This window comes from Halyomorpha halys, unplaced genomic scaffold (assembly GCF_000696795.3).
Source record: "Halyomorpha halys isolate HHAL.00 unplaced genomic scaffold, Hhal_1.1 Scaffold418.1, whole genome shotgun sequence".
Classification (NCBI taxonomy): domain Eukaryota; kingdom Metazoa; phylum Arthropoda; class Insecta; order Hemiptera; family Pentatomidae; genus Halyomorpha; species Halyomorpha halys.
In genome coordinates this window covers 699,529-720,113 of record NW_027109309.1, presented here as the reverse complement: position 1 = coordinate 720,113, position 20,585 = coordinate 699,529, and the positions used below count along the sequence as shown (strand labels likewise).

At 32.3% G+C, this 20,585-nt stretch overlaps 3 protein-coding genes across 3 annotated transcripts in view; all 3 read right to left on the bottom strand.

The window, feature by feature from the left end:
- Nucleotides 1–683: 683 nt before the first annotated feature.
- Nucleotides 684–1,873, bottom strand: LOC106682493 (small glutamine-rich tetratricopeptide repeat-containing protein beta). Its single transcript, XM_014423379.2, has one exon. The coding sequence runs from the start codon at nucleotides 1,687–1,689 to the stop codon at nucleotides 766–768; it is 924 nt and encodes a 307-aa protein (XP_014278865.1). The 5' UTR covers nucleotides 1,690–1,873; the 3' UTR covers nucleotides 684–765.
- A 1,977-nt stretch (nucleotides 1,874–3,850) lies between these two features.
- Nucleotides 3,851–4,546, bottom strand: LOC136795784 (uncharacterized). Its single transcript, XM_067047501.1, has one exon. The coding sequence runs from the start codon at nucleotides 4,544–4,546 to the stop codon at nucleotides 3,851–3,853; it is 696 nt and encodes a 231-aa protein (XP_066903602.1).
- A 15,301-nt stretch (nucleotides 4,547–19,847) lies between these two features.
- Nucleotides 19,848–20,585, bottom strand: part of LOC106692167 (aquaporin AQPAe.a) — a gene marked incomplete at its 5' end in the record, with an annotated part of 5,232 nt that continues 4,494 nt past the window's right edge. The window contains 1 exon segment of the mRNA XM_067047495.1: nucleotides 19,848–20,492.

Here is a 20,585-nt window from a genome sequence, read left to right as displayed (position 1 = left end):
GTCTTCCAACTGCGTCCTGTGTGGAGATGGTGAGATGACCACCGATCACATATTTAAATGAACTGCAATGGGGAACTTAATTTGTAATATATGTATGTAATATATATATGAGCTGGCTATTTCAGCTGACCAAGTGCCATATCAGCTAGTCTTGCATATATATAAAGGAGAACAGGAATCAATACAAGCAGTCTTTCACTTGAACTCCTTTGGCGTAATTTATCAGGACTTTCCTGTACGAAATAATATGGCGTAGCAAAAAAACAAAAACAAAATTAGTCAACACTAAAATAAATAAAATTGTATCATAAAATCTTAATCTTTGATTGCAGTGTTACATGATTTTTAAACTATCATTTCTATTTTAATTTTTGTTCATAAAGTTTGTTTATAAAGTATCTATGCCTATAACTGAAGTGTTATCGAGAGCAAAATGCAAAATGGAAAACGCAAAAAAAAAAAAAAAAAAAAGGATGATGAGAAATGAGGCCAAAGGAGTTCAAATCAAAGATTGTTTTTATTGGTCTCTGTCCTCTTCTATATATACATAATATTAGCCGATAGGCATTTGAACAGCTGATATGGCTTTCTTTTAGCTGACATCGCCCAGGGGAACATAACTTATATATTACAAATTATAAAACACACATATATATATTGTTATATTATAAAAAACAGAAATACAACGTTAATCAACTTATAATAAGAACATATCAATTAAAAGTGGGATATTGATACAGAATTTATAAACATTAACCGATTTATTTATTGATCTTCTCGACGGGATGTCTCATTTTCCGGAGGAGAACTGGATCCTGCATGTTCTGGAGTAGTGAAGCTCTGGCGCAGGTTGTTGAAGATGTCCGGTATCTCCCTAGCTAGCGAATAGCTTAACGACTGCAAGGCCGGGGCAGCCAAGACCTGGGAGGCTAAGTTGAGAAGCTGCTGGTTCCCGAGGAGGAGATTGATGTCGAAGGGTGGCTGAGGTGCTGGAGGTGGACCGTCACCGTTGCCCGTCGTCGACGGCTGGCTTTCAGAACTGTTGGACTCCTGGAATACCTCTGGTTCCGACTCTATGCAACACATCTCCTTCACTTTCTCCTTTGCCAGTTCCAGATTTCCCTTGAACCCCTCGTTGTCAGGTTCCAACTCGTGGGCCTTCTTGTAGCACTCGACCGCGTGGACGTACCTCTCGAGACCGCAGTAGGCCAATCCCAACCTTCCGTAGGCCTTGCTGTACTTGGGGTCTAGTTCGATGGCCATGTTGCAGTCCCGAACTGCAGCGTAGTGGTCGTTCATCCTGCTCTTAGCCGCAGCTCTGTTGCAGTAGTAGACGGGGTTCATCGAGTCGTATTCAATAGCTCTGGTGTACAAGCACAGTGCTTCGGCATACCGGCCGTCACCCATGGCCATATTGGCATCAACCTTTAACGCTTCGGCTTCTGCTTTCTCCGAAGACGTGGCCTCTCGTCTTTGCAAATGCGGGTTTTGTAAATAAAACTTGTATAGTTCTATTAATGATGGCTGACTTGAACGATGCTTGACACTACTTACATCATAAATATTCTCCATACACTGAATTGCAACCTCCAACCCATCTCTGTCCTCGGAAGTCAGGTTTCCACTGTCCAAGTCCTCTTGTAACAAGTCAAGAACCGCAGATATTACTTTAAGTTTAATATCATTCATTTTATAGAAGATAAATAAATATAATGTATAGTTCACATATGTTGCTGCATTTGTTTTTATGAAGATTTTTTTTATTGCCGCAAGTAAATATTAACACATTTTCATTTTTCTTGTTCTTCAATGTCAACCGTTGAAGTTATTAATAACGACACTCTTATCGATTAAAAATTTAACTTACTAACTAATAAACATTGATTATTAATTAAAAAACAGATGGGCTTAAAAATAAATTATTAGTATACATAAGTTCCAAATATTAGTTATTATGTACATTATAATGCATGTAGCATGCAGGCATAACTATGATCACACTAATTTCCAAAGATGCCTAACCCGGACCGTCCAATACTCACTACGATATAATTAATGCAACTCTCCCAACGTTTTTTAAAACTTTATTATATCCGCGAAAAAGTTGATCAACCTATTGAATTCTACTTAACAGCTTCTTCACGGCAGGTACAGATATATTACCGATTATCACTAAGACCAGACAGCTGAACTTAATAAGTAAGCATAACTGAGTTAAGTTGCTCGGTAAAAAGAGTCCCCTTAGCTAGAGCATGAAGGAAGTACGTGCCCGCCGCACTCCCGCCCGGTACCGCTAACTCCTCCCTTCTGCCCTTTGTGTCTGTTCACGTCCTCAGGAGGAATTTATTAATGAGAAGCTATACTACAATGGAGCGCTCTATTAAGTATGTCCGCATTCCTCGACTGCATTTAATACACAAGATGACTTAGTTATCTTAAAGGTAAACAGCCAGAGTATGTACAGAATGCAGGGAAATGAATGATACTAGCTTCCTTGAATCGCTAAAAATAACTACCAGCCTCGCTCATTCATCCTAAAATAGATAATTGGAACAATAACTAAGAATATTAAAAAAAAATCCTTCGAAACTATACAAAAATTGAATAAAATGAATGAGAAGAATTGCTAGAAATCAGAATTTTGTTTCGATTAAAACTATTACAGATATATATGTCAATATTTATAAATTATTTTTTTTTTTTAATGATATGGTTTTTTTTTTTAATGATATGATTTCTATAAGATTGGAGAATCTACCCACTGATAGAACTCCAATAACATTTCTAGAGAAGAAGATCTCGAGGCCATCTTCTTTATAAATTATTAAACCAATAATAAAGCACTGTGTAATAATTTAAAAAAAAATTTTAATACAAAAGAAAAGAACATTAATATTTTTTAAATTCTTCCTTAGACATCATGAGAATGGAATTAGGCTAGAAAATATAATTGATAGAAAAAATTGTAGGATTATATTAGCATTACTAGCATATCCTCATAAAAATGTTTTGCCATAAAATTATTTGTTCTTTTACTTACCTATATAGGGGATATATAGTAAGGAAAAGTATTGGGATCGTGAAAAATTTCTTATTCTGGTTTTCGACGGAAATACACGTTCTGGAGACCTCAGAGTCGAAATATCGAAGTACCGGAAAATGATCTATGTGTTCATGTGACTGTAAATACTCAGCCTAGCTGAAAAACGGAAAGTCGTAAAAATCTGAAATTATATATTTAAAGCGGGTTTTGTCAAGGTCGTGAAAATTTTTCGATATAATCGACAGACCGAAAGAGCCATTTCGTAAAATCGATTTTGTTACATTTTTTTGGTGTTCTCCGAAACTGCTCAAAAACGATTTTGATTAAACTCTTACAATCAATGAGCAATTAAGTGATCAAAAGTCTAAGAGGGCTTGAATGCCGAAGTTTCAAAAAATCTTTCCCTAAAGTAGCTTTAATTTTATTTATTTGAAATCAATAACCGGTACTCATTGTTGGTAGTACTAAATAATGAAGTACAAAATATAAAAAAAAATTATGAATAAATAGAGATGAAAAACTTATTTGTCAGAAAAAAGTAGATACAAATGCCTCCAAATTGCAAGCGTATGTTTATGACTTCATTACATAGGAGGAAAAAAGGAAATATTCGCTATTTTCATCTCAAGGACACACTAACATATATATTTTTATAGCAAGCGATAAATAAACATTATTAGAAAAAGGAAAAGGATAACTTCAACGAGTCTACCAATCTACTCAAAGCTTGGGGACGTAAGTAAAAGTTGGGTAAATGAAAGTCGTGTGATGCGCGCAACGCACCCGATATTTAAATATCTTCTTCTTTTACTGGCACAACAGGCGCATGAAGCTGCCCTTGGCCTGCTCAACGGCGGCCAACCATCTTTCTCTATCTTCTGTAAGGGTGACTGGTATCCTCAGTTGTCGCAGATCCCGCCTCACAGCATCCCTCCATCGGCCCTTCGGCCTACCACGTTGCCGCACCACATCCGGAACGTATCTGTACAGTTTATGTGCCACTCTTTCCTCGCGCATCCTCATTACATGGCCAAGCCATTTAAGCCTCTGTATTCTTATGTACCAGGAGATGTTCCATTCCTTATAGAGCCCAAAAAGTTCAATATTTTTCCTTCTAGGCCAATTACCATTTTCGCAAACGAGCCCTAAGATTCTCCTCAGAATTACTCTTTCAAACCTGTCTTGCAGGTTAATGCTTTTATTGCTTAGGGTCCAAGTTTCTCCACCGTATGTGGCGACTGGCCTTATTAACGTTTTGTACAGGGTGAACTTGGTGTTACGACTAACAATTTTGCTTTTGATTAGCCTTACAGTGGAGAAGGCTCTATTTCCAGCAGCAATTCTGCTTTTAACTTCTTCTTCTTCATTCTGGTTCTCATTGATAATAGAGGCAAGGTAAGAAAAACTTCTTACCACTTCGAAATTATAGGGGCCCATTTCCAGGCGATTCATCCTCTGGTCCAGAGGCTTCAACCCAACTGCATAATCTTGGTTTTTCCCCATTAATATGCAGGTCCATCCTTTTTACTTCGACATCCATCGCTTCTAAAGCAGTTCTAATGCTCTGCAGGGATCTACCGATGGTATTTAAATATATATCTTTTAATTTTTATTTAATATATATTTTTTCAATTTAATTTTTTATTATTTAATTAAGATAAATTGTCCACCTTAAGTCTCAAAACACTCTTTATCATTTCTTTAAAAGTCCAATGTTACGGCCATCCTCAAGGACAATCTTAAATATAAATTTATACCCCACATCGAATAATTTAAAAACTTTTTACAGGCTATTCTGCTCAGGTCATCGATTTCACCCAAATTTTTGTCACTTTTCCATTAATTTTTAGGATTAATTACAGATTAATTTAACAATAATATCCCTAAAAATATCACACAATTGTATGATAAGAAAGTGATATCATACAATCATATATTTATTCAAGAATAAGAAAAGAAAGTCTGGCTTAGGTTAGAATTTCAGAATTAAAAAATATGCTTATTGTGAGCGACTATAGTTAATAGAGAATTAATCACAATCTTGGATCTTGGTGTTCACCACAGTGTCTCCTAAACAGCATAGGGAATAATAGTCCAGTATTATTATTCACCCCTGAATTACTTACAAATTCAATTAATTTTAATAAAGGTTTGATATTTTTAAATGAATCTAATATTTCAGTGTCTTCAATGTAAAGAAATATTAATATTAAAATATGTAAGGAACGCATTGTCATCAAGTAGTTCTTTAACTACAAATAACTTTTGTAGTTATAAAATTAACATATGAAACTGAAAAGGCATAATGTAATGCAGGCAATAGCACTCCTAATGATTTCCTATTGACTACTGTATTGTTCAGAATGAGACAATCCATTTGTAAATTAGCTCAGAATGAATAACAAAAATACTTTGTTTTGTACAGCCTTGTGAGCTTAAGACGTGTCAAAACTTAGATTAAGTATGTTTTTTTTTCTGATCCCTCTAGAATAGATTAAAAATAATAAATTAGTGATTGATTTACGTATGGCTAACATAGATCAAGTTGAGTATTACCTTTTTCTACCTGTGGTGCTTAAAGGTTACGGTGGGATACTTATCTCTATTGTGAATTGTCCATTCTATATGGTCCTACTAGAAAAATATCCGGAGGTGAGGGGCCTCCTCCAAATTAAGTATGTTGCGAACGGGTTCCAATATTTAAAGGTTTTTCAGAATCGCTTTAAAACCCGATTCTGCCCCTTTGGTGATCGTAATGGACTAATAGAAAATAAATTAACTAAAAGAAGGAATACTATAAATGAATCAAAATTATACAAAAACTATTATACAAAAACTATATTACAAAAATATGTATATAAGATTAAATAATAATAATAATAATAAAGGCTTAACGAACCCGAAGGTTCGATGCCGACACCACCAAACGCTCTCTGCACATCCTTCCAGTGATGCCCCTCCAAATCCAATTCCACTAAATCTGTTTTAACACAATCCTCCCATCTACGTTTCGGTCTACCCCTCTGACGTTTACCGGTCGGTTCAGTGTTTATTACCATTTTAGGGATCTGCTCGTTACTGTCCTACAACTTACATGCCCATCTTATACGCCGTAATGCTATAACTTGAACTATATTTACCGGGTGTAGGCCCCTTAATTCAGCGTTGTGTAATCTTCTAAATTCTCCCGTTAATTCATCATTTTTCGGTCCGAACATTTTGCGTAATACTTCTACTAATCTTCGAAAACCCTAAGACGCTGTTCATCCCTCAGTGTAAGAGGCCACGCCTAAGATTAAATTATAGATTAACAAAATAGATGTATAAAATTAAAGTATATTTTCGTAAAAATGAAACAAATAATGAGAAATAATAAAGAATTATACAAAATTAATGATTAAAAAACTAAACAAAATGAATTAAAAATAAAAATAAAGAACGCCTCCTCAGCGAAAGGAATAGTCTCTAACCTGTAATGAAGGCCGTACATATAAATGGTTGGATGATTATATTTGAGAAAATTACAAGATTATATATGCATTGTATATGAAAAGACAGTAAAAGCATATATAATACATGAAATGTATTGTATAAGTGCGATGTACTAATTAATTTTAGTGAAGGATAAGAAACAAATGACGATAGGATGAAGGAAGAAATACCGTTAAGATCGCAGTCTTGAATAACAGGAGCTCGTGGCTCTGGAGAAGCCTGTGAATCACTGTTTTATTTGTTTTCATTATATATTTTCATTCATTATTTTTTTTCAATTAACCTTTAAAGGTTAATATTAATTAGTATTTTAAGCAATTATTACCGTTTTTTCTGATTAAAACGTATTGTATCGTAAAAAAGTTTCTAGAATAATTAATCCAAGATATAATACATAATAGTACAAGAGCCCAAGAGGAGAAAAAAGGCAGTTATCTCATATCAATTTTTGATTACTTTAATGAAAATTATGTATAATTACTAGTCAAAATTGATGAGTCTGCCTAGTATAGGTTGGAGGAATAAAAAATGGCGGCTGTTTTAAAATTAAAAAAAAAATTTGTTCATTCGGAGCTCTATATCTTTAAAACTACTAACAACAATAGAAAACCTAAGAGAATGTCATTTAAAGTAGAGTAAATTTTCTAACATATGAGCCCTAATAGAGCTATTTAATGAGGCTTTTTTTGGAGAAGTCGAATGGGATTAAACAAGCTTAGAGAAAGCTCTAAAGCGATTATTAAGTATTGCTAATTATTAAATAGGATAAAAATAATTACACTTTGAAATCTTGAATTTGATAAAACGGTAATTTTTTTATACACCCCACTATAATAATTTTGATAAATATACAATAAAGTGGTATGTAAGCGAAATATCTTGTTAATTACATATAGTCAATTGTAAATTATTATTTTCGGAATATGATGTCATGTAATTTTATTATTTCTGAACTGTTACAACGTTCCTGATAACGGCGTGATAGTCGAACACATCGATTGTAAATAAAAATTATAGTGAAAAATGACTTAATTGCCTACAATTATTACTTGAGTCTTCCTTTCAGGACAGGTTGCTAGATCAGGAGTTAAAATTAGTTTAAAACTAAGCCTATGCAAACCTTTTTAAGTCAGATTCAGAAAAAAATAGCTTTTTCAGACTAAGATTAAACTCGTGAATAAAATTAACCTACAATCGGTGAGTAAACGAGAAACCGCAATAAATGTATTTCTGTCCAAAATAATTAAGAAATTGAGTTAGGTTACATCTAAGTCTACATTAGTTCCTGATTTATCAAATGGCATAAGAAGTCTAAATTAAAATTACATCCTTCTAAACAAAGTAAAATAAATTCGTTAGTTGGGCGCATCCTTTACTTTAAAAAACGTACTTGAAATCATTGCTCGTTTCAAATTGGACAACTTCTTTACTATTCACGATTGCAAAAATTTCCCCTTGGTATTTTTCAGGTGTTTATCCTTGTTGTAAATACCATGTTTTCGTGTTTTCATGGCTGTTATGACGATATTCAAAAAGTTACGATTGGTTGTAATATCGTTAATTCGAAATTACAAAATTAAATTAACAATTTAAAATCAACTAGACAAAATTTTCTTTAAGAGTCCGTCCAAAACGGTGTCCAAAAAATTGAAATAAAGGAGTGTCATTGAAAATAAAATAAATAAGAACAAGATTTTTATGATAATAATTATTAGTAATAATACAAAATAATAATTTATATATATATATATATATAAATAATTTACCGTATAATTTCAAATATAAAGATGGACAGAGTTTTTCAGAGCCTTCAGACGAAGGCTAGGTTTTTTTTTGACTCGGGGATTCTGTCATGTATTTCTGTCAAAAACTGGAATTCGAAATTTTTCTCGGTACACTATACTTACTATATATTACATATAAAAGTAAGTGAAAGTGAAAAGAAAAAGAAACAAACTAAAGCCAGTTTAAATAAAGTCCACAAAGTAAAGTCATCTGAAGGGTTTTCCCGCAAAAGAGATCCCTTTCCAATGATCGAGGTGAATGTCCTGGGGATTACCAAACTCATAAAGGCGGAGCCTTGGATGAAATGTTCACAGCTTATTTTTTTATTACTAAATTGTTAATAAGAGAGAGTGAATTATAAATTAGTATTAATAGTCAGTGATATAAATTAATATATTTTTAAATTAAATATTCCATTAGAATAAAAATGGATGAAATTTAAATTAAATAATTTTATCATGGGTTTCCCACTGAAATTAAACCTCTGTTCCAGGAACTGTGGTATGACAACGGCTGGGAATTTCCATCACTATGGAAATTAACCCTTTCCATTATTCTGCGTATTACATTTTTTATCTGCCCTAGATGAAGGTTTTTTTTGTACTATCTAACAGTTCAAAGAATACTATTGCCAAGCTGGTCCGAGGATTTCGATAAATGAGTTCTAGTCATAATATTTTATAAACATATTGTTAGTCGATTTCGTAGAAATTTCGACATTCTTGATAGAAATGATCGTATTATTTTGATTAATATTTAAGTTTATATTTTTTCAAGACTAAATACATAAAAAAAAAAAAAAAATCTATACCGCTATAGGAGGTACTTATGAAGTTTGAGCTGTGCAGTACTTTGTAAAGAAGTACTGTTACTAGACCAATGGTTGTGTGAGGAGACATTGAGATTAGATCACAGAATCACGCTCGACCACCAGATTTAATCGAATTCTCCCAATTAAGGGTAGAAACTTTATGAGGGTGAGTAGAAACCCACGGGGTTCATTCACGGCTACAGTAATATAAAATAAATTATCTGTTACAGACGGATTCGAATCCAGGCCCTTGGTTTATATAAATACTTTCTAGACTTTTAATAATATTTATTTTTGAGGATCTTAGGGCTCAGTCAATAATAAAAGAACTTTATATTGGTGACGTTTCGAGATTTTGTTGTTCTTTAGTCAAGGCCTAACAATAAAAAAATAATTTTTTCGGAAAAACAAATTTTCTTAGCTAATTATTTGACACTAAAATGTACAGAATACAAATTATGATTAATAAATAGAATCTAGGGAGCATGATGCTAATAACTCCAAGTACCTGGGTTCGAATTCAGCTGGGCAGAAAATTAGTTTCTGTTACACTGTAGCTGTGAGTCAACCCTGTGGGTTCTGGACCCTCAAAGGGTCCACCAAGCCTCTTAAATTTGGTACCCATAATTGGGTAAAAATCTGGCAGTCGAGTGTGATTCTGACTAAATCAGCTCCTTGCACAACAGTTGGTTTAGTAACAGTACTTCCTTAAAAAGTACTGCACCCCTGACCCTTCATTGGTTGTAGCGGTACAGATTTTAATTTTTGTTGAATAGAATAATTACTTAAAATTTTTTTCGAACTATGGATCTCACATAACTACTAATTTGCCACTACAACTAGCTCGCCCATGTTTTTGTAATATACTAAGCAAAAGTTAAATTGAGAAAGATAAATGTCAGGTATTATTTTTTGTTTCCTAAATGTTTTCTAGCAGGTAGTAAATTTTTTCGCAAATGTTTTTGAATTTTATATATATTTATTGTTGTTTTCTAAATTTTTTCTTATGTGCTTATGAAATTGTACCAACGTGACCTCAAATTTTATACATTCGATCTTTTGTTAATTTCTAAATTGTTTCCTGCCAGTGTATGATCTTGGGTAAATCAAATTCGAATTTATGTCCTGTTAACCTAAAATGAGTGGTTAGAGCATTTTTAGCAAGGTTTGAAAATTGTTCAAATGGCACAAAATATACCGAATATGCAATCCCTGACTGCAGCTCTAATTCGTCTCTGTAACACTTATTACTAACTACTAATATATATTCTATATGTATTAAATAGAGTAACACAGTATTTTACTTTAATGAAGCGGAAGAGATGAGTTTGCATGAGGTCCTAGATAATAATCTTGATCATTGTCTGCTGTTTCAGGATAATTTTCGTGCATGTAATAGGTCGGATTAGACCCATTTTCCGCAGAAATGTTGATGGAGTTCTGCATTATCTGTTATACAGATAATGTGACAAGTTATATAATTATTTTTCTACTGTTCAATCCTGGGTAACATATTTATGATGTTTTAGCTCTTGATTTTGTTCTGAATAGTTGATTTCTCTCGAAATATTAACAATTCAATTGACTTTGTGAAAATAAATTAAACTATAACTTATTCCACATTTGTAGTCTTATCTATTTATGTAAATTGAATTAAATAATTATTTTCGTTTTTGTATGACCCTCGGTATTAATCAGCCGTGGTTCGACGCGAGGATCGGGTAACCTTTCCATAAGCCCCATCCTCTTTAAAGTGGGTACCCTTAATTGGAGGGAAAACCTGGCGGTTGAACATGATTCCAACCGAATCACCAACTTGCACAACCTCTACCAATTTGAGAAGCACTGTTAACTCAACAGTGTTTCCCACACTACCGATATCTGTGTCATTCTTAAAGTTTGGATCAGTTGATGAATAAACGAGAAATTCGTTTGATTAAGAGAGGTTTCTCTTGATTCAATTTCCGGACTATAAATTAATAATAACTTTTATTGTGCGAAAGTCATCCGCATATTTTTTTTCTTAATTTAATTAACAAACTAATAATAACGAAAAATAAAATTAATTTATAATATATGTATATATAGTTGACCGTAAAAATTGATATATAAGAAGATGGTCAGGGTTGCGGTCAAAGGAGAAACAAAAATAGTTTAAAACTATTTATTTTCCGACGTTTCGCCCCACTTTGCAGGGCTTCATCAGGGCTAAAAAGACTCCTGACATGTTCTTTCCTCATTTATTATCATTTTATATCATTATTATTATTAATTTTTTTATTTATAATTATTCTTTCATGACGTTTATTTAATCTCTATTTTTTTTTGTATAAACATTGTATTGTTTGTATCGTATTGTTTTTGTTTTATGTACATCTCCTGTACTTTTTTAACTTTATATTTTACGTATTTTTATAAAAAAAATTACTCTTGCCATTGTTATTTATTTTTATTCTTATCATTGTATCTTATCTTTGTATTTTTATTCTTTTCATTGTATCTTATCATTGTATCATTTTGTATTAGTCCTGATGAAGCCCTGCAAAGTGGGGCGAAATGTCGGAAAATAAATATTTGTAAACTATTTTTGTTTCTCCTTTGACTGCAACCCTGACCATCTTCTTATATATTAATTTGTAATAATTTTATAAATAATAATGAATAAATAAATTTTAATAAATAAGAATAAATTTCATTGTTTAATAATGAAGCTACTATAGCACGTAATGAACTTTTCGTGTATACACACTGAAACAGATCAATGTGCCGGTACTGGAGATTTTTATGTTAATTGGGCCGCAGAATGGAGGAATGCGTAGAATCATAGCATCCGGTAATGCTACGGAAACGTGAACACTTCAACACACGCGATGTAAAAGTGAGGAAAGTTTTTTTTTTTATATCTTTCACTTTAAAAAACTGATCGGATCGCTGTCATAACCCAGTTTAATGTTAATCCTCGTTTAACTCTTCCCACACTTAACGAAACACTGGCCTACTTCTTTACTGAGTTCTGAGCCAAAACCCTTCATAAGTTTACTGCTACAGGTAGTTTTTTTGTATGACTGAGCTAGAACCATATCTCAGATTGAAAATAAAAAAACTTTATATCCAAAAATATAATGGTAACATTTATTATTATGTCTCCTCATTACGAAAGTTAGGAAAACATTGTATTGGTGCAAGAATTAAAAGCCATTTTTGTTTTCAGAATTGAAAATTTTCTAAAAGCATTTTATGTTTAAAAAAAATTGATTCTCTTTTTATGTCTACCTGTAAGTCCGCTTGACTGTAGTCAAATCTACGTAATGGGTGAAACACCTACAACCGTTTTGATACAGATTTCAGGGATTGAGTGGTTACCGATATGGTTTCATATCAATTTTCTCTCCATTCCTTTCTCTCACATATTTTGATAATTTTGGTATGATTCATATCCATTTTGACCCAAAGCTGGGATTAGTGTAAAATCTTCAAGTACCAATTACAACAAATTCCATCTATTGCTTTTGCTTTTGCATGCTAAATTTTTCCTTTATACACCTATTTTTCAAAATCAGTTCGTTCCTAAGATTTTACTCTTATGCTACAAACCTTGAATTGTAGGTTATGTTCCCAATATAAGTGTTGAAATTTCAGAAAAACTAGAATTTCAAGGTAAAGCAATTTTATATAAAGAAAATATGAGACTATCAAAGAAATAATAATAATAGAAATTCTGATGGGGGCATACTGAACTATGTAATTGGATTTTTATTTTATTACAATGATATTTTATTGAATTTATTGAATATTAATGTATTTTTTTTTATGAACTCCTTTCTGGTCATTTCTGACATACATTGGGGGTGGGAAGGTTATCTAGAGGTGACCAACCTATTCTAACCATGGTGTAGGATCAAGTTTTCATTTTGTGGAACCGTCACGGAAATAAAAGTCGACCTCTCGGGCTGGATACGACCCGGCACCGCTGCAGTCACAAGGTAGTCGCTTACCTCCCGCACCTACATACGGTCCCGGAAATATTAATGTGTAAAATTATTTACAATATATTTTTCTTTAGATGTAAAATAGCCATTTATACAGTATTTATCTTTTCAATTAGTCCCCTATGTCCTTACTTAATTGATAGGTCACTCTAAGATGATCTAGACCTCGATAAGCTTTACAATCGCTTCATACGTATTTTTCAGGAAGAACGCTGGAACTTAATTTAAGATTCTCCAAGATTCGCGAATAACAAGGCTCAGTACCCGGCAAGATAACTCTGCACGAACGTTGATAGAGGAATCGAAGCCAATTTCTGAACATGTTCCCTTTCTCTTGTTTGTTATTCCTTGTTTTCCATTGCTAATTGATCAATGCTACCTCAATATTCAGCGTTCTGGAGAGCGGCTGAGTTGCTAACTTATAATTTGAAATGATTTCATTCAGGACAGAGGATTTCACTTCAAGGCACCCTTCGGTTGTTTTTATCACCTATTAGTTCATTAAATATAATTGGTAGACAGCCGTATAGGATTAAAGTCATAACTCCGCGTGCGTGCATTATTCCGTGACATCGCATTATCTGTAATTTCAATCCATCAGCTCATTACATTAGGCCCTCGCGGTAGTGTTGCTTTGGGAACATTCTGCTTCCTATTTTATTACATGTTCGCATCGTGAGCTTCGAAATTCCATCAGTTATAAGGATAATTGTGAAGATTGTAATTAAGGGGCATGTATACGACTCTTACTTAAACAGCCTTCTTCGACAAACATAAACAGTTTAAAATTCAATCGTCGGTTATTTATATTGTTCTGGTGAGCGGGGGGCGATTTGAATACATTATCATAACTTCTGGCCTAGTAACTCATAACTATTTATAGTATCTTGCGGCTGCGAGAGATAAATAATTTATTATAACCTTCGGTGCGTGTTATGGTGACTCACTCATAATTGAGCGAACATATTAGCTTGATGTCAAAAATCGATGGTTCAAGCTCAGCTTTTTTTCTATTTATATTTTTTATAACCGCCTCCTGGCCATTTCTGACATACGACGGCTTATCTACAGAGGACCAACCAATTCCAACCATGATGGTTGTCAAGTTTTCATTTCCTCGGACCGCCACAGATATAAAAGTGTCGACCACCAGCCGTATTCGAACTACGCTGCAGTTCCGGGGTTGCAAAAGAGTATGCCTCAACTCCCTCAGCTACAGACGGCCCGGATTTCATATTATTAAACCTTCTTCCTGGTCATTTCTGACATACGGAGGGAAGAGGGGAGGGGGAGTTATCTACAAACTTCTTTAAAAGATATATTTAAAATAATAAATAAAACTAGTGCAGCATCCTTCAATGTTTACTTGTCGTCCATTTTTGAGTAGAAATTGATGCTTAATTAGAACTTATTTTTACCTAGCAAAAGTAAAATTTATATACAACATATTCATCCAAAACAATTGAGCAATTGAGAGCAAATGTGGAGTAAGTCCTGTTTTCATAAAAATTAATTTTAATAAAATAAGATTATATGCAGAGTTAGTTAAAAAACGCTTTTAAGTAGTGGGATATGCTTGTGACTGACAAGTCTTAACAGAAAAACTGATATCCCTTTGAATACATTGAATAACTTCCCCTTACGATTTACTCAACTCATAACTTCAGGTTTAACAAGTTCTAATTTCTTACGACTTTTCGTTTTTGAGTTGGAGTGTTCACAGCCACACAGACGAAGGCTAGGTTTTTTTTGATTCGGAGATCCTCAAAACATGTATTTCTGTAAAAACTGGAATTCGAAATTTTACTATATATTACATATAAAAGTAAGTGAATGTAGAGAGAGAGAGAGAGAGAGAGAGAGAGAGAGAGAGAGAGAGAAATAGTTTATTCATCTATGCTGCCTAAATACATTAGGTTGCTATCTCACACAGCATACTTATCAATCGGACATATATAAATTACACATACATGGTATAATAAGATTTAAGGAGATATAATAAACAATTTGTTTCCCCTATAGTTTCCTTCTGCAATCAATTTCGGTCCATACACCAAATACAAATGTTTCAATTCATTCCTTTTTTTCTTTCTCATTTCTGCTCCTCCAATTTCACCATTTCAGAATTTTTTAATTCACCCTATCAACAAATTCATAATACATTGAATAACTTCCCCTTACGATTTACTCATCTCATTACTTCAGGTTCAGCTTAAACGCGTTTGTGTTCTACGGCTCAAGTTAACAAACAAAATTTTTTTTTATATTACGCATTACCAGAAATTTGTTTTTAACCTGGAAAAAAATGTTTCCCTTTAGAGTAATTTTCAAATTCATTCATATTTTATATTTAGGGTGGGTGTGCCAAATATTACCAATCTTTTTTACAATAACTTGAAAATAATTTACAAAATTATTACAATGCTTTATTTTTTTTAACGGATGCGGAACGTGGGAGCTTTATTTTGTTAGAACGAAAAATATTTTAAAATAAAGTTAACATAAAATATTTGGACTGGAAAAAAGGATGGGTCAACTGGAAAATTTAGACAGGAATCGCGTGACCTGCTTTTAGTAAATATAATTGAAGTGATAGCATTGGGGCGAAAGAAATGGGCGTGTGAAGTTGTGGGGCTTAGTAATGAAGGAAGTCATGAAAAGTGAATTAGAGCTGAACCGGCTGGTAAATCGAGACGTAGGCGGGAGGATTGGGTTAGGCCAGACCTTCCTCACTTGGGTTTTGGAGGAGAGTATTGAATAGCGGTTTATAGGAGCTGAATGCTAGCATAGGAATCCAACCGACAACTTCGCACAGTTTTTATTTATTTATTCATAAAAATTACATTTACGTAATTTATTTAGTTTAAACAAATAAACTGTCAAACTTAAGAGGTTAATTGAAACTTTTTTTTTTTAATTTTATTTCGTAAGGCATCTTTGTTGTAATTTGACAATTACTATCCGATTCTGCATAGAAGAGTAATGTATTTATATATGTAATTATTAACCTGTCTTTTGGTTAAAATTTAATTATAATTAATAAACTCAAATTATTTAATGATGTATCGGGAGTGCTTGAAATCAGGTTGAGCTCCAAATGTATAAAAATTACTCACTAAATGTGATTAATCCGCCGGTTCCTGTGAGAATTTTTACAATAATTAAAAAAAAAATTAAATGCTGCAGATATAATCCTATCCATCGTAAGGGATCGAATATACTTTTATATTTCCTTAACGCAATAATGTGTTGTTAGTGAAAAGTTGATAATGAATATTGAAACTTGGTGTAGCAGTCGTATTTGTTTTATAATATGTTTTTAATTTACTAGAAGTCCTATTTAATTTTTTTATCATACAAAATTCAAGCTAACTTAATCAACCTGGATGTATTTCATATACGGAATAGAAACAAGTATATAAAACGCAATGGTATTGTAAAAAGTAAACGTGATAATAAACTACTGTTTCAATCTACTGACATTGAAATAATGACAAACTGAAAAAAATATGTGGCTAAGACAAATTAATTCAGGGAGCCAGTTCGGACGGCATTGGAATAGAAGATTCAGTAAACAACTTTTTATGGTTGAGAATATGTAAACAACTTTTAGTAAAAGTAGAGCTAAATTTAGTTTTATAAATGAAAAATCTATGTTTATATCAATTTAACGGTGTCTATAATAAAAAAAGAAGGTCAGAACGTAATATACCATAATTTAATAAAGTTGCTAGAATAAATTTTGTTGTAACTATAAACAATAATCAATTATTTGAGATAGAATAATAACTATGTATCTATTGGCATAGATATTTTTTTTTGTAATTTTTATCTTCTTTTGAAAAAACTAAAAATTATAACAAAAAAAAAAGGAAAATGGTGTGCCTTGTGGGCAACGAGAAAGTTATGCACTAAATAACTACATATACATACAAATATGTATATCTTTTAGGTACCTCCAGTAGTCTCCTTTGAATGTTGAAATGTTTTTTGTTTTTTTTTTTAAATAGGTTTATAAGGTTTTGAGCACCTTTACAAGCCCCACAAATTGAGTTAGAAAGCTGAATATTAATTTTTATCGATGAATTGAATTGTTTGAAACCAGCGCAACGGTCCCTTCAGCTTCCATTAATGCCATGGCGTAGCCTTTGAGTATGGCTAGACTGTGCCACCTTAGCTGGACTCATATCAACGCCTTACAATGCCACAAGGCAATCAAAGGGAGAAGACTCAGTGGGAGAATATATTATACATTTCATGTATTATATAAGTATAATGTACTAATTTATTTTAATGAAGAGTACGAAAAAAAAGAAACAAAAAGAGTTGTTCGGTAAGTGCTTTTTGAAGAAGAAAATACAACCTCTGTGATGCAATGAAGTATATTTTCCATGTTTGAAATATTTGGTTTTATTTATGTGTACGAGGGGCTCAGCTTAGGGTTTTTTAAATTTATATTTTGGTAATATTATTGATTTGGTTTTTATTATGTACTAATTTATTTTAATGAAGAGTACGAAAAAGAAATAATAAAAATAAAAAGAGTTGTTCGGTAAGTTCTTTTTGAAGACCCAGTGAGAGCATATATACTACATGAAATGTATAATTTTAAAAAGAGTTGTTCGGTAAGTGCTTTTTAAAGTAGAAAATACAACCTCTGTGATGTAATGATGTATATTTTGTAAGTTTTGAAGTATTTATATGTACGAGGGGCTTAGCCTAGGGTTTTTTAAAATTTATATTTTGGTATTATTATTATTATGGTTTTTATTATGTACTAATTTATTTTAATGAAGAGTACGAAAAAAAATAAAAATAAAAATAAGAAGAGTTGTTCGGTAAGTGCTTTTTGAAGTAGAACATACAACCTCTGTGATGTGATGAAGTATATTTTGTATGTTTTGAAGTATTTGATTGTATTTATATGTATTAGGGGCTTAACCAAGGGTTTTTTAATTTATATTATGATATTATTATTGATATTGTTTTACAAAATAAAATAATAATTGTAACGAATGTTGATCATTGAGAGTTCTCATTATTATAAAATATTTTATAGGTTATACATCCAATTATACTTTAATAATAATGTTCCATTAGCATCCTCAAGTCTGAATTTGCTATTTCGTTAAGTGGGATATGATATAAAATGTATCACAATAAAAATAAAAATCTTGTGCTCTATGTAATATGTTAGACGGTCATATATGTAATTTCTCATTCCTCGTAAGATATTCATTTTATCTGCTTCTAAGAAGCTTATAAAAACAAGAGGTGCTACGATAATTAAGTTCCGCAAGCAATCATAAGAATTGTATGATTCACAATACTTCCCGGGATGAAATACAAAACCGCAGGTTTCCGCTGTTTTGACTTTTAAGTATTATTTTCATGACTGGCCACTCTCCCTTACTCCAAATATCTTTGTAATAATGACGTATCGATTAAATACCAATTAATAACATCAATATAATTTTTTATTTAAAGAAAAAAAAAAGATAATACTGTCATCCTAAAAGTAAAGAGAAGAAATTCGTAGTTTGGGCAGGGCCTTGAGAGTGGAAGTGGGTGTTAGTTGAGATAGAAGCTGCAGTAAATATCAATTTAGAAGCCTTCTCTTCAATCTCTTTGCCACGTTAACGAATTGCCTAGGGGAGCCTGTAAGTTCTCCAGATTTGTAGTCGCAGCTTCTCTGGCAGTGTTGTCCTTATTTCATAGTAAGGAAGTTATTAAGAGGAAAGAGAAAAACATTTAAAAACACGAATCATTATATGTTAAGTTTTTTTTATTTTATTTATTTATTGATATTTACAACTGTATAAAAAAATACAACCAGTAAATTTGATCATAATGACACAATGATATGATACAGAATGTAGAGAAACTACCCAGTAGTAGAACTCTAAACACAGTTTACAATATAAGGTCACGAGGCCATCTTCTTTTCAGGCGCCTCGGAGGATTGCCAGGAATGGAAGAGGAAGCAAAGTTAGAAACGAGTGGGTTTGGGTGGTTAGGGAGTTTATTATGGAAGGAATAATATCGGGTTCGGGCTAGATCGGTTACATAAGGAACATTTAGGTCTATATGTTAAGTTAAATTATTATTTCCGTATTGCATGAAGGGTTATGAGTTTTCATATATTTTGTTAAAATTAGCATTATTCTTTATAGTTCACTTTAATTTATACTTGTGTTCACTCATCGCGGGGAGCGCGGTAGCGCCGTGGTAAGGCATGATGCTACTAACTCCAAGGACCCGGGTTCGAATCCGGCTGGGCAGAAAATTTTTTTCCGTTACACTGCAGCCGTAAGACAACCCTGTGGTTTCTGGAGCTCTCCTTGGGTCCACCCAGCCTCATAAATTGGGTACCCTTATTGGGGAAAAAAACTGGTGATCGAGCGTCATTCTGGGAAGATGATATTTGCCTAGTTATTTACAGATGACCAACCTATTCTAACCATGTTAGGGGGTCAAGTTATTGATTTTGTAGGACCGCCACTTAATGAAAAAAGTCAACGCCTCAGGCCGGATTCGAACAGCACCGCCCACAGATCTCAGAACGATAACCTAGGCCTAACCATTAAGCTGTATTATGCCTCTAAGTTGTAATTAAAGAAACAATATTATCCTTTCTATATTCTAGTTAATTATTATTTCCTCGAAAGAGAACTAAAAAGAATCTAAATAAAATAAAATAATTGGTAAGTATACATGGAATAAAAAATTAATATTTGAAACTTTTATTAAATAAATATACAAATTTCTCTATCACATCTATGTTATTAATACTTAAACATTAAAATCTTAAAGAAATACAATTTTCTTCGTTGTTGTGCTTTCTTGAAATTTTTGTTGAATTGGTAGAAAATATTCATTCAGTGACTATATTGTAATTAATCTAGAGATCTATGTCAAAATGTCTATAAATCTTAAATACCAAAGCTCACTGTTGTAAAATATCATATGTTTTACTAATTTTTAAAATAGATCATGTTATTAAGAAGACAAATAATATAAGTAAATTTGAGTTAGCTATATAGCTTACAACTAATGACGTAAATGTTTATTGAAAACAATATTGCACGCAGTAACAATTTGTTAGTCAGCTTGCATTATACATGATAAGCAATATATATTATGAAATAGGACGCTGAAATAAAAAATATTTCTAATAAATGAATATTTACATTGATCCTTAACGCTAATGGAACTAAACTAATTTTTGAAAGCATAATGTTAATATTTATATACAGTAAATGAAGAAATGCATAATAATTTCCACATTTGTTTGAGTTCAGACATTTCACTCACATATTTTCAGCACAGGTGAAAACTTATGGTTGTAATAGATTTATATGACTTCTTTAAAATTAATATTAAAAAAAAGAAGGAAAAAACCGTTTTGTCATTTCCAATTTAAGAAAATGAAATGTCTGAGGGTATAATATATTTATGTATTTTT

What these genes read in the sequence shown, in the direction of transcription:
- LOC106682493 (XM_014423379.2), bottom strand. Translation starts at nt 1,689, where the DNA reads ATGAATGATATTAAACTTAAAGTAATATCTGCGGTTCTTGACTTGTTA.
- LOC136795784 (XM_067047501.1), bottom strand. Translation starts at nt 4,546, where the DNA reads ATGGGGAAAAACCAAGATTATGCAGTTGGGTTGAAGCCTCTGGACCAG.